The sequence below is a fragment of the Lissotriton vulgaris genome, chromosome 8 (assembly GCF_964263255.1).
Source record: "Lissotriton vulgaris chromosome 8, aLisVul1.2, whole genome shotgun sequence".
Taxonomy (NCBI): domain Eukaryota; kingdom Metazoa; phylum Chordata; class Amphibia; order Caudata; family Salamandridae; genus Lissotriton; species Lissotriton vulgaris.
Window position 1 is genome coordinate 1,029,336 of NC_141696.1, and position 14,262 is coordinate 1,043,597.

A 14,262-nucleotide genomic window follows, 5' to 3' on the forward strand; every position below is an offset into this window, starting at 1 on the left:
CATCCCTGTCTTATTTGACAATTTGAAATAAAATGTTTCAGCATTACTTATGTTAAAACCAGAAAAATATGAATATTTGTCGTAAACGGTTCTTGAGCTTCCTTTTGGAGGGGTTGCACAATGTTCCCATTGATTATAATTTAAAACATTTCTAGGTTGTGCAGATCTATGTAGAAAATGATTACCATAGTGGTTATAACAGTACATACTATCATAATTTGTAGAACCCTGCAAATAATCATGTTTGGTAAATTTAGCAGACATTACTAAGTCAGACATCATATTATTAATGCTTTCGAAGTCCCAATCATCAGCAAATGAGCTTGGTTTTACAAAGTCACTCAATGAGATCTTAATTTGGTGTGGATATTTCAGGATTTCGACCGGACCATAAATTTCATAGTCAGTGTTATCCCATGCTACCCCACCCAGTATAGGATTGGCTGTGAAGTTGGCTGAAGAAAGTTCTCTTTTCTCGACGTGTGAAGATGTGTGTGGTTTGAGGATCAAGATGATTTTCTGACTTGCTGTGTCCATTTTAGCATATTTTCCCTCAATGAAGCATCCCAAAGTTAGTACCATGATGAGCCAAAGTATGAGGATAAATGCACCAAAACCCACCCAAAATTCAAGCCATTGAGAAACCAGATATGTTTCTTTCAGTTGTTTCAAAAGTTCTTTAGCTTTATCTTTAAAGGTATTTGATGATGGCTGTGTCTTTGATTCACTGAAGCCTACAGAGGAATCATCGAAGTTTATGAAGTAGCCGGATGCAGTTCTGTCAATTGTTCCAATTGGTTCAGGATCACTGTTTCTTGCATTTGTACTTGTTACTTCATTATAGATTGGTGTGTCTCTGCTAAATGTTTTTATTTGGGTTTTCAGAGGTCTAAGTTCCATTGCATTGTTGCATAGTCCTTGTTGTTCTTTTGTAGGTGTTTCGAATGTAATAAGCCTCTTAGTTAGGACCTCTGTACTGGTAGCAAACCTTGGTGTTCTGCTACTTATTGGGAGTCCACTTGGCCTACTATTTGTTATCGGCCACATGATTGTGGTTTTACCAGGTCGATGGATACAATTCGGTTCTCCTTTTTACCAGCAAGCGGCGGTAGTACAACTGATCTTGTCCCGTTGACAGACAAGACAGGAACTGCTTTTCTGTAAGAAGGCCCAAATTCCTTCTTTACCGCGATCTTTTCTCTGACCAGATCCCCGACTTTTGGAATCCAGACAGGTCTTGCTGGGACAGGTGGTGGTTCTTCAGTGGTTGTTGGCTGTTGTTTCAACTTTATGTTGCTCAGGTCTTTTCTTGTTTTGTTTAAGTCCTGCAAAATAGCCAAACGGTCTTTGATATCAAAGCTTTTTTCTTTTACCACTGAAGTCTGACTATCAAGGTCAGAGATCAACATCCTAGTTCCAAATAATAATTCGTACGGACTGAATCCCTTCAGAGAATTTCTTGGCAAGTTATTTAGACTACGTTGGACATTTATTAGATGTTTGACCCACCCAGCTCCCGAACCTAATACCTTTGCCGTTATAGATTGCTTTATGTCACGGTTTTTTCTTTCAACAATTCCGTTCCCCTCAGGGTGAAATGGAAAAGAGTACCGCAATGTCACGCCCATGCTGACCATGGCCTCCTTATAAGCTCTAGAGCTAAAAGCAGGACCGTGGTCCGAATGCAGCATGCCAATCGCGTATGTGCCGATAAAGACTAGCAAATCTTTTATAACAGTTCTGGCGTCAGCCGTTCGCTGGGGCCACATCCATATGAATCTCGTACATGAGTCCACTGCAACCAAGATATATTTATAGTTACCATCCCTTTGTAAGGGACCACAGTGGTCTAGGTAAACACAGGCTAATGGTTTATCCGAGATTAGAAGGGGCGTCTGCGCTGGACGTCTCACCGTTGATACTTTCATTCTTTGACATATTTCACATTCTAGAACATAGTTCCTTGTTTGTCTTCTCATTTGTGGCCACCAGTATCTCTGTTTTAATAATGATACTGTGGCTGAGACGCCAGCATGTATAGAAGCAAGCCCTTCGTGTGCCGCTAATATTAGTCCTAACCTATGTTCCATGTTTGGAATTGCCCTATCCCCCACTCCAGGGATTCGAGCAAAAGGAACATTGTTTGCATCAGTTATGTATGAATATTTTACTGGAAAGCCTTTCGGGAGTGTTTCTATCGAATCCTTTTCTGAAGCGCTGACAGCTTGTAATATTTTGCTGTCTATTTTTGTTTTTGACCGGGTGATGGCAGCTACGGAAGCCGTTTGCACAGCTGCCTTCGCGGCCTCATCAGCCAATGAATTCCCTGCAACGTGAACGCCATCACATTGATGACTCAGCGTATGTATCACGTGAGTCTTTGGTAGTTCTTTTTGTAAAAGAACTACTTGTTCCCAGAGCATTTTATGCTTGATTGTGCAACCTTTCGCATCCTTGAAACCATTCTGAAGCCAGATCTGCAAGTATTCATTGTAAGACTGAACGCAATAATACGAATCGCACACTATGAGTGTGGGGAATTCTCGATCGGTATTTTCAAGCGCCATCTTGAATGCCAGTAGTTCAGCTCGCTGAGCTGTACAATCTCCTAGAGATTGTGTTTTAGTGATTGCTGGTTTAAATTCTCCTTCGTGCCAGCGACGTTTAACGATCGCGCACGCAGCACTGTAAGCTTGCTTACCCCCCACTGCGGGTTGTGCTGATCCGTCTGTATATATTATACAGCCGTAGTGTTCTAGAGGCAGAATTTCGGTCGGCGGAGGACATTCAAATTCATATTGGAGAAATTCTTGTGTTTTTAAGTAAGGATCAAATTCGTACGCCACGTCTGTTGCAGCAAGAGAATTAGCCCATTGTATCCATCTCGGAAGGAGAGCTTTAGCATTTGGAATGCTTGCTTTTGTTACAGCCTCTAGGGCTGGTATCGGTGTCACGATTATTATTCGTTTACCTTGTGCTAGGGCTCGTTCTTTTGCTATAGCTGTCTGTGTTGCGGTAAGAATTTTTTCCGTTGGGCTAAATTTCATTTCAGCCTTAGTGTACAAGTGTGATTTGAATGCAATTGGTACCTTTTCTCCCTCATTAGAGGTCAGGTATGTGAATCCGCATCTCCCTGGGATGAATAGGATCACAAGATTGCGTGTGTTATCACGTGTTTCTAATTTTGTTTTAATTAGCATGTCTGTTTGTAAGGATCTCAATATTTCTGTGTGTATTTGAGTCCAATTAGATCTTTTAAAATCTGGTTTTATTAGATCATAAAGGGGTTTGACCCTTTCTGCGTAATTTGCAATATATGTTCTTCCGAAATTTAGGAAGCCTAGAATTGACTGTAGGTTTTTTAGTGTTCTAGGTGCTTTGAGTACGGCACATTTTTCTAGAAAATTGTCAGCCAGGCTTTTGCCTTCACTTGATAATTCGTATCCTAAGAACAGGACTCTCAGATGGGTAATTCTGGATTTTTTAAAGTTGAATTTGTAACCCTCTGCTGCGAACCCAAGTATTATGGTGTTCACTCTCTTCAAGTGAGTCTCCAAGTCATCATCTGTTAAGTATATGTCGTCGACATACGATAATGCTTCGTCGTCATATATTTGTAGTAATTCTGTTACTCTCGCTGAGAATACTCCTGGGCTATTCTTGTACCCCTGGGCTAACCGACAGAATTGTTTTTGAGTGCCATTTATTGAGAATGCAGACAAATATCTGCTCTCTGGTGCTATGTTTTGACAAAAGAATACATTAGAGATGTCTAAGGTTGTTTTGTATTTTTTGCGCACTATGTTATTCATTAGTGCAGAACTATGTGAGTTTTGCACTGCAAAAGTTTTGCAACATGAGTTAAGGTGTCGGTAATCCAAAACTAGACGGTATGAATTGTCTGGTTTGAAGACCGGAAACAAAGGGTTGTTCATTTGTGAGGTGCAAGTTTCAATCACCCCCTGGTATTCTAGCTGATCTAGAATTTCTTTTACCTGTTTTTTTTGCTTCTTGCTTAATTGGGTACTGCCTTTGTGCAGTAGGTTGTGATTTTAACTGGATTTTGTGAGGAGGAGAGTCCTCATCCCATCCTATGTGATTTTTATATAAAGCAGGAGCTAGAGCTACTGCCCACTTTCTAGCAAGTGTGTATTTTTTATGAATTGGGATGTGATTTGAGAAGGCAGGCATAATTATTTCTTCGCCATGAGGGCAATCCCTGACAAACTCTGGTGGCCAGTATTTTTCAGCTAGAAGGATGTCATAGCCCTTGGAGAGATTATCCCAAAATAGTCCCCTTATTTTTCTAGTCTTATCTCCCTCTATACGTAATGTTATTTCGTATATTTTGTGAGGTTTGCTAACTCTGGTGTCTGCAGTTTCCACTTGAAGATATTCATTCGTGTCCACTGTCTCCAGATGATTCATAAGGACTTTGCGAGCTATGCTCACTTCTGCTGCGCTGTCTAGCATTGTCTGAGCCCATTCTCCGTTTTTCAGTTGTGTCCTCAGTATTCTCGGCATTGTTAACTACCTTGATACTGGCTACCTTCTTTTTTGGAAATTGTAATTTCTTTTTTAGCTGAGCAGGTTCCTTGTCTTTGGACTTGGCGTGCTCTTCTCTTTGTTCTGATCGTCCTCTTCTTTCCGATTTCTGCGAGGAAGTCTGAAAAGATTGAGAGGGACGTGTATCAATGTCTTGATATCTATCAGGCTTTTTTATATTATCCCTATTTCTAAGGTTATATCTTTTCCCAGAGGGGTCACTCTGGGGTGACCTGTGTCTTTGGTTCGGAGATTTTTCTCTTCGCCTTGGAGACCTGCCTCTGGACTGGAATTTATTTTCTATAGGATTGGATTGTTTGTTTCCATCCCAGCTCATTTTCTGTGATGTTGAATTATTATTAAAAAATATTTTTTCAGGACTTTCAATCAGTTGTGGTTTTACTGGTATTCCACCTAAACTATCTCTACCTAGTTCCTCATAGGATTTTTCTATGATTCTGGCAATTTCAGCTGGTTGGTCTGCTATATCTGTCTCCTTTAACCTCTGGCGGATCACCACGTTTGCTGCTTCTCCCTTTATGTTGGCTAATAATATAGCTGAGACCTGCTTGAAGTCTTTTAGTAATTTCATACCAAGAGTTAAAGCGGGTTCTGGACCATATTCGTCTTGAATTTGTTTTAGCACATCTGGTATTACCAAAATGGATGGAACACCGTGCGTTTTTGTGTAAATGGAAGCAAAGACTGTACCCCAAGTGTCACAGTCCTCAATGTGTGGTGCGATTCCCATTGGAAGACAGATAGTCAGAATCCTGTGTTTTTCTAACGGGGTGGTGTCAGGAAACACCGCCTCTATTTGGGTTATTTTCTGTGCCAACCAGAATGGTATTTGTTCCCGTTTAGCTGGTACTTTACCTAGGCAGGACTGTATGTTCTGTGGTGTAATTTTATTTGTGTTCCCCTGGTGAGGGGTCAGCTGTGGAATTTTAATTGCTGGCTGAATTGTAGAAGTCCGCATCACATACTGGACTAATTGTCTATGTATTTTTATTAATTGTTTTAGCTGTGTTAAAAGGTTTGCTGCAGACATCCCGTCGATGTCTGGATGTGGTGTGTATCCGGCTAGGACCGGCCACGTTGCTCCTGGTCTACCTAAGGGACCGAGCCTGGTGATGTGATTATTATGTTTTAGGGCGCCATCAAATAAGAGCAGGTGCTCTTGAAATTTAAGTGGTACTTCCACCTCCTCGAAAGGAGTGTACGCATCAGGAGGGTCCTCTATTTTGTAATAGTGGAAGTACTTTGTTACAGCATTTGCTGCTGGAAAATTTATCCACGAATAGTATACCTCTGTCTGCCGATATTCGTGTGCCTCAATTACGAATATGACTGTGCCACCTCTAGGTGTCAGTCCATTTTCTATAAGTTTTAAGGTTATAGATTTCCTTTTAATGAGCGGGATGAGTATTATATCCGGCTCTGCGTCTTGCAGTGCAGTATCAGCTGCTGCGAGTTCAGTTGCTAATCTAACTGCCTCTCTTTCATCATCACTGTCTACCATTTTACCGACAGGATGGTTACTTTGTTTGTTTGCAGATTAGGTTTCTTATGGAAACAAAGATTAGATGCACAATATTTTGGAACTGTTTATCCTTCAACGTTGACTAAACCAAGTACCATACATAGGAGTTTCCTCCTGCGATGTTTGGCGGATATTACCTTTATTACCCACTCCAGACGTCTTTGGAGTATTATGGGAAAAAGGGGTCTGAGTGAGAAAGCACGACTGAGTTACTTTAAATGTCTTACGTTAGTTTTATCGCCCTTCCCAAACACGTTGGGTGCCATGTAGTGTAGTTCCTATTATCCCAATAGGCTCTGCGCATTGGAATAATACCTTCAATAGTATAGGCCTAGACCAGACGTTAACTAGGTCTACTACTGTCGATATTAGACTTAAAGTTTTGGGTTTGCCAGCTAGCTCAGAGTTCACTAGAAACTTTCTCGAATGTTCAGGAAGGAATTAACTCCCCTGATTAGACAAGAAGGGATTTAGTTTCTGACAACCATAGAACATGACAACTTTGCTCTCCCCTAATCAAGAGTGTATCTCAAGAGTCGTGTGAACAAAAGGCAATTTATTTTACTCAGTCAGTACGTGCATTCTTAGTCTCATCAGAATGTAGAGAAAAGGAAGAGACGGGCGTGTTCAATAAAAGATGTTATTTATTGATCAGTCTCTTTTCTCGTACAAGAGAAATGGATCAATATTATTGCAATACTTATCGTTAAGTAAAGTGCATACATTAAAAGAAGAAGTATAAAATAATACTGTAAAAACATTGATATGGTTTCTGAGCCATATGAAGGTTTAAAATGAATAAAATATATTTACATACACATATACATTTGACTAAACGTACTCAACTGGTGTTTCTAGCTACGCCTACCCCGTGTACCTGACCTAAGTCTAATGCGTGGGCGGGAATAGAAAGTTACAGTTTAAGTTAAGTTTGTTTTTGCCAAGTGACTGACTAAAGAATTCTCTGTGAGGGGTTATTCAGTTCTGTACCTGGAAGTTAGGATGAATGAGGGATGGTATCTCTCTCTGCTCTCGATATTCCAGGCTGCCTGCGAGGGCTACCCGGAAACGCCGGTGCTGGATTTCTCGGCAGGAGAAAGCAGCGCGTCTCGTTCTCAGCGCGTCAGGAAGGCGGGGCTGTGCCAGCGGGGTCTGCTCTGCTCTGGGCTTCGGCAAGTATGGCTGCTCCGTCTCGTCACCACCGCGTGTGTTTGCATAGGGCAATATCGGTAATATTTATACCTTTAAGGTGCCGAGATTGACGTAAGGATGGACATAGATACGTCAATAAGGATGTCATACGACCAGGTCGTTAGCACATTCTTTTGCTGAAGTTCTTGGTGAAATCAAAACAATGGCCGCAGGGGTTTTTCCCAGGTTGTCATAGGTTTGATTTGTTATGAGAACTCCGTAAGCCTTACCAGGGGCTGGAGGAATATCGCTTGTCTAATTAGATCGCAAGCGTTATGACCTAATCAGATAACACATTCCTGTGCCTTAGTGTGGCTTCGTCAGATAACGGTATCTGCATCATGGGGGTTTGCTGCCTCATGGGCTGACTGCTAGTTAACTTGTTGGTTTGTTAACCAGAATAGGGTCAGGAATAGGGGGATCGATTCAGAACCTATAGGAATACATCACATCATTACTCATACAGACAGGATTAGATAAATCCCTAAAAATGTTGAAAAGTGCTTTTGTACTGTTTAGAGCTTGCAGTATGGATTTAGAGTAAAAATCTGCTTTTGCCCTGACAATAGATTACTTATGCTGGGCCTGGGCCAGTTTCAGGGCTTTCTTATCTAAGTCTAAATAGCCCCTCCGCCATTTTCTCCCTAGTGGAGAAGTGTGGCTCAATGGTTAGAGCAGCAGACCCTGATGCAGAGGTCTGGCCCGGGACCAAGGTTCAATTCCCGCTTCGGCGGCTCTTGGACTCAATTTCCCCGGACCTGATAATTCTCGCCTTGGTGCCTAGTCTAATCATGGGTCCCACTCTGTGACTCTGGGCAATAGCTTGCTTAATCTCCACAACGGCCCCAGCAGCGCTTGGATGCCTGGCTTCACCTTGGGGGTGCCCAGGAGTGGACATTTCACAGGAAAGCCTGGAAGGGTTCCACAGCGGTATGAGTACAGCGCTACAAGACCTCAGGGTAGAAGTGCGCTATATAAATACAAACACACACATCTACCTATGGCAAGTAACTGTTCCCTGGAGTAAATTATCCTATTCTGTTTTTGACTTCTACGGGCAGCATGGCTGGCGCTGTGTGTGACCGTGGCACTTCCTCCGGTGCACCCACTGTGCCCGCGAGCTGCACGCTTGCATTGCCTGTTCTAACTAGGCTGGCAAGTGCTCAACCACTAGAGTGCAGCCCCGGAAGTGCAGCCAGTCCTTACACCCAAGATGGCGCTGAAGGAGAACGCCGATTTGCTAATCTATTCTCGCTAAACCAGCGAGATTTTGTGCAGCAATTTTTTACAGTGCGCGTAAGCAGCTTAAAAAGCTAAACAATTAAAAAGTCAATATAGTCAAATTTAAAAGAAGGTTTGTACATTCAAATGCGGGCACTCCTGTTATCACAAATTTCCCAAAAACCAGAGGCAAAAAGTCGGCATATGTTTCCCTAAATTATAAACAAATATTTCATTAGCTTTCCTGATATCTTATGTCAAGTTGTTAATCCATAGAAAGGGGTTTTTCATAGAGAGGAAACTGTTGATAGAGAGGGGTCTGTCCATAGAGAGGGGTCTGTCCGTAGAGGAGTCTGTCCAGAGAGAGGAGTCTGTGCATAGAGATGAGTCTGTCCATAGAGAGGAGTCTGTCCATAGAGAGGGGTCTGTCCATAGAAAGGAGTCTGTCCGTAGAGAGGAGTCTGTCCGTAGAGAGGAGTCTGTCCATAGAAAGGAGGCTGTCCATAGAGAGGAGTCTGTCCATAGAGAGGGGTCTGTCCATAGAAAGGAGTCTGTCCGTAGAGAGGAGTCTGTCCGTAGAGAGGAGTCTGTCCATAGAAAGGAGTCTGTCCATAGAGAGGAGTCTGTCCATAGAGAGGGGTCTGTCCATAGAAAGGAGTCTGTCCGTAGAGAGGAGTCTGTCCGTAGAGAGGAGTCTGTCCGTAGAGAGGAGTCTGTCCATAGAGAGGAGTCTGTCCATAGAGAGGAGTCTGTCCGTAGAGGAGTCTGTCCATAGAGAGGAGTCTGTCCGTAGAGAGGAGTCTGTCCGTAGAGAGGAGTCTGTCCATAGAGAGGAGTCTGTCCATAGAGAGGAGTCTTTCCATAGAGAGGAGTCTGTCCATAGAGAGGGGTCTGTCCATAGAAAGGGGTCTGTCCGTAGAGGAGTCTGTCCATAGAGAGGGGTCTGTCCATAGAGAGGGGTCTGTCCGTAGAGGAGTCTGTCCTTAGAGAGGAGTCTGGTCATGGACTCTTTTCTATGGGCAGGCTTCTCTTTATGAGCAGAGTCCTCTCTATGGACAGACCCCTTCCTAAGGACAGAGTCCTCAGTCTTTGCATAGAAAGTGGTTTGTCCGTAGAGAGGAGTCTGTCGATAGGGAGGAGTCTGTCCATAACAAGGGTCTGTCTGTAGGTGGGAGACTGTTCATAGTGAGGAGTCTGTCCGTAAAGAATATTTTATACAATGATATAAGTGCCAACAATTTGTGTTCCTGATATTTTTGTACTCACCATTATAAGTATAGGATATCTTTGACATCAACATTTATGTCACAATATTTTATATTTCAATATTCAATTAAATATTTTTGTATCACAATATTTCCAAAGGCGATATTTGGTCGGCGAACAACCAAGAAAACAAATTCCAGGCCGAGGAATTCGAGCGTGTTGCTTGTATTTGATGGACACGGCATATATCACTAACAGATATTTTTTTGCTCTTAGGAGACACCTGTGCACGCGGGGGTAATGGGATACTGTGCAAACTTTCACCATTCGAGCACGATGTCTGCCTGAGGTTACATCCTCCACCAATTCACAGCTCCTTGGAAATGAAATGAAATACCAGTATTTATAAAGTGCACAGCTAACTCCGGAGTGGTGTCCCGGCGCTGGGGGCTGTCAGGAGGATTAAGCGAGCTACTGCCCAGAGTCACACGGTGCTGGGCTGACCTGCTGCCGGGAATGAAACCGTGAACCCCGTAGTCCGGAGTCAGGCACTCTGGCCGCTGCGCCACACCTCTTACTTGGAGAGCAAGACGTCCTACAGAGGCACTACTAGTTCATGCTACAGTTCACCGGGCAGCCAGCAATGCCCCCTCCATGTGAGCCACTGCTCCCCTGCATCCGCAGCACAGCGCCACCACTGTCCTCCTGCCAACACTGCATCCAAAGTCTCTCTCACCACCCTGTCGCACAGCTGCCCTACATCTACAGGCAGCCCCCCTGAACACCACAACTCCTGCTGTCTGCCACCCCTGCATCCGCAGCACACCACCAGCACTGCCCTCTGCATCCCCAGCACTGCTCTCCTGCCCACACTGCATCCACAGACTCCCTCAGCACCCTGTCAGCACAGCTGCCCTACATCTGCATGGCACCCCTGAACACTACAACTCCTGCTGTCTGCCACCCCTGCCCCCTGCATCCGCAGCACAGCGCCACCACTGTCCTCCTGCCCTCCATCCTAATTCCAGAAGCCTCCCTGCACACTGCAGTCACACTGCACCCTGCCATGCACTGTAAACAAACACCCCCTCAGGCAATTCTGTGCATCTCTAATGGAGGGTAACCGGTGACGAGGAGCCCCCTCCCTTCACAGGGCCCCGGGCTGCTCGTGGCCCCCCGTCACTGCTGAGGAGCTGATGCTTCTGTTCTGTAAGAAAGCATCACAGTCTCCATCAGCACCCTGTCAGCACAGCTGCCCTACATCTGCGGGCACTCCCTGCACACTACAACCTCTGCTGTCTGCCCTCACTGCATCGGCAGTCTTCCCAGCCCCCTGGCAGCTCACATGCCCCCCTTGCATCCGCAGTCTTCCTCAGCACCCTGTCGCACAGCTGTCCTACATCTGCTGGCCCCCTCACACTACAACCTCTGCTGTCTGCCCCCACTGCTGCTGAGGAGCCGATGCTTCTTTTCTGTGGGAGAGCATCACAGAGCCCGTAGGAGAGACAGATGTGCGCAAGAGCACCCACCCGTCCGGGGAAGCGCTGGGAATAATTCCGTGTTCATACTCCTCTGCCTTTTGGGCCCTCCCACGGCTGCAGGGCCACTGAAAACACACAGCGGTGAAATGAATGGCTGCTGGTTATCCAAAGAACTCAGACAGTTGCATTAACCGACTGAGCTACCTCACACGGTTTCTGTCCTGAATGCTGCACTTGGATATCAGCAGGGGGGGGAACAGTTTGCACCCCCACTTCCTGGAAGTTTATTAACATAACATGAGTATTTGTAAAGCGCAGCTATCACCCAAGGGTCTCAAGGCGCTGAAAAACAGATGTATATTGTTACCCAACTCAATGGTATTCATTTTATCGACCTCAGATGGATGAAAGGCTGAGTGGACCCTCCGTGATTAAAACATGTGACCATGAGGTTGAACACAGGCCTCTCTAGTGGATGCATCAGTCCATTGCGCCACCAGACCCGAACACAGGTGACCACGAGCCAGGGTCACAGTTACATTCTGAGGAGCACTGCACAAGGAGGAGGGATAATATTTTTCATGTCAAATGAACCTGCTGGAAGCTCTGACGGGGTTATATGCGTCGAGGCACTTAAAAGAACAACTTCCTCCTGTTATGACCTCTCGCTCTCGAGCCTCCGGCCTCACTCGCTTGTATTTAACTGTAACGAGATATCAGGAACCAGGCCAATAATACGTCTTCCAACACAAGCCTCCACTCGGTAGAACAAACCTCGCTCGCATCTTTCGATACTGAAATTAAAGCTGAGAACGAGAGGTTCTGTTCAATGTAGCGCCTTGAAATGCTGAACAGCTGGTAGTGAAGAGGGGCAGGAAACATGACCTAAATAGATGGAGGCAACAAACGCACTATCCTGGGTAAGATTTGAAGAGAGAATTTGTTGATTCTCAAAACTGATCAGATCTTTCTTTATAATCTGAACCTTTTGTCTCTGGAGATAAGTTCGCCCTTTGCTGAATGAATCACAAACCTAGAAACTGAATTATCCGAGTCAGACTCAAAGACTTGGGCCCGATTTAAATGTTGGTGATGAGCATTCTCTGTTGTGACGAGGTGTTCTCACCGCCGACATTACGGCTGAACGATGAATTATAAAGCGGGTCGACCCTAGTTTAACCGTGGTGGAGACTTGTCTGTCTCAATTGTGGACAAACAAACTTCCCTGACAGCCTCACAGACGCATGCGTATAGCTCGGGCAGACATGCACATTAAAAAGACAAATACTGTGTTTATTACCAAATATCAACGTCTCAAGTGACGTGTACAAGCATCAAGACAGACACGAGAAACAATATCCGTGACAGGAACTTTGGTGGGAAAATGTTAAATACCGTACAAAACATTTCATAGTAATTCCATAACAATCCTGAGGTCGGGTGATTGTATGAAAACAGAACCCACCTGCGGTGAAGAGCGATGACCCTTGACCTCAAATCCGCCATTTTGGATCAGAAGTTTATCAGCGCAGCCGAGCTAGGAAAGCACCACTATAGGGTAAGACCTAGTGGAGGTAAATGAATACTTACCCAGGAGCCAACATTACGAGTTACACATTGACAATGAGGAGTGCTTTTGTAATCTAATTACATATCTAAAGAGGGATTACTCACCCCCTCCTGGCAAATTCACACTTGTGCTGTCTATCCCTTATCTTATGTCCGCACTCCAAAATATGAACACCTGAAAAGTACCCAATATGTGACGTTGGTCTATTTCTCAATATACTATTTTATTTTGTGAATAAACACCTCGTCCCACAGGGACCTCTGATAAAAACATCTCTCTGTGTGCATCACACCCCGTGTAAATATACTAATGGCTGCAAGAACTGCTAAAGTTGTAAATTGACCATTCACACCACGGTAGAGGGTCTTCAGGTTAAAGTATGTCTTAATATATTTATAATGTCCATCTAGCTCCGCCTCTGCCAGTCTTAGAACTCCCCCAATGAGATTCCTATATAAACAGGGCGTGGTCGGATGTGTAAGGTGGGATGTGTCACTAGAGTGGAACAAGGACGGGAAGGAAATGAAATGAAGATGAAACTGCAGCTGTGACGCCCCTGTCTGTGCTCTGCTTTACTTCTCTCCATATCTCTTCTCTCCTCCAGGTTGGAGCAATGCTCCCTCACCGGTTCATGCTGCGGAGACCTCGCCTCTGTCCTGGAAACAAACTCATCTCTCACAGAGCTCGAACTGAGCTTCAATGATGAGCTGCGAGACACTGGAGTGAAGAAGTTGTGTGAAGGCCTCAAACATCCAAACTGCAAACTACAGACACTGAGGTACAGAGCTGTGCAGTTCTTATCACGTCATTGATTTCTAAATATACATCGTAGGTGGGACTCATACACATATTTAACAATGATGTGGAAAAGGCACATCCATTCCATGACAATAAAATTTGAGCAATAAGGGAGGGTTGTGAAGTGGGGGCACCCATGTCCGACAAGTGAATTTGGAACAAGCCCCCCTAATGGTGCAGAAGGGCACAGTTTAAAGCTTGTTTTTCAGATATTTGGACTAAAATGTCGACAACGGGTGCAGATCTGCTCATAACAGCCTCTGCACCTTCTCCAACTAGATGCTCCGCCCTTGATGCAAGTTCTCACCCTGTCAGTCATCCTGTAAGTTTTGTGCTTCACAGGAGGCTTGTCCCCAGTGTCCACATCATGGACGCACCAATCAGTGACACTGGGAGTCAGGGAGAACAGATCAGAGAATTGCAGTTTACGTTTTTGCGCTTCTGGGCACCTTTCTCATCTCAACTAAGGGTCGAGGACTGGTGTGACACGACTTGGGAGTACTGGACTCACTCAGACGGGTTTCATATGTGGATTCAAGGTGGTGGAAGCCTCTTGGGTCTCTGTGGCTCTGAACAGGAGGCCTGCAGTCTACCCTTAGTGTCACGCTGGTCGTCCTGGGTGCATGTGAAGAGGCGGTGGATTAACAGCAGTATTTCTAAAGACAGCAGTCCCTAGACATTGAAGGATACAAAACAGAAATAAATGT

The 14,262-nt window shown here is 44.7% G+C and overlaps 2 protein-coding genes across 2 annotated transcripts in view; one reads left to right on the forward strand and one right to left on the reverse strand.

Moving 5' to 3' along the window:
- Positions 1-14,262, forward strand: part of LOC147693184 (NACHT, LRR and PYD domains-containing protein 3-like) — a 330,570-nt gene that overhangs the window by 240,983 nt on the left and 75,325 nt on the right. The window contains exon 4 of the mRNA XM_086933604.1: positions 13,362-13,535. Coding sequence (XP_086789730.1) covers positions 13,362-13,535 — 174 coding nt within the window. The remainder of the gene's footprint in view (positions 1-13,361; positions 13,536-14,262) is intronic.
- On the reverse strand, positions 4,397-6,067 carry LOC147693189 (uncharacterized). The gene is made up of 2 exons (XM_086933614.1): positions 4,949-6,067; positions 4,397-4,885 (listed from the first exon to the last, which is right to left on the reverse strand). The coding sequence occupies exons 1-2, from the start codon at positions 6,065-6,067 to the stop codon at positions 4,397-4,399; spliced, it is 1,608 nt and encodes a 535-aa protein (XP_086789740.1).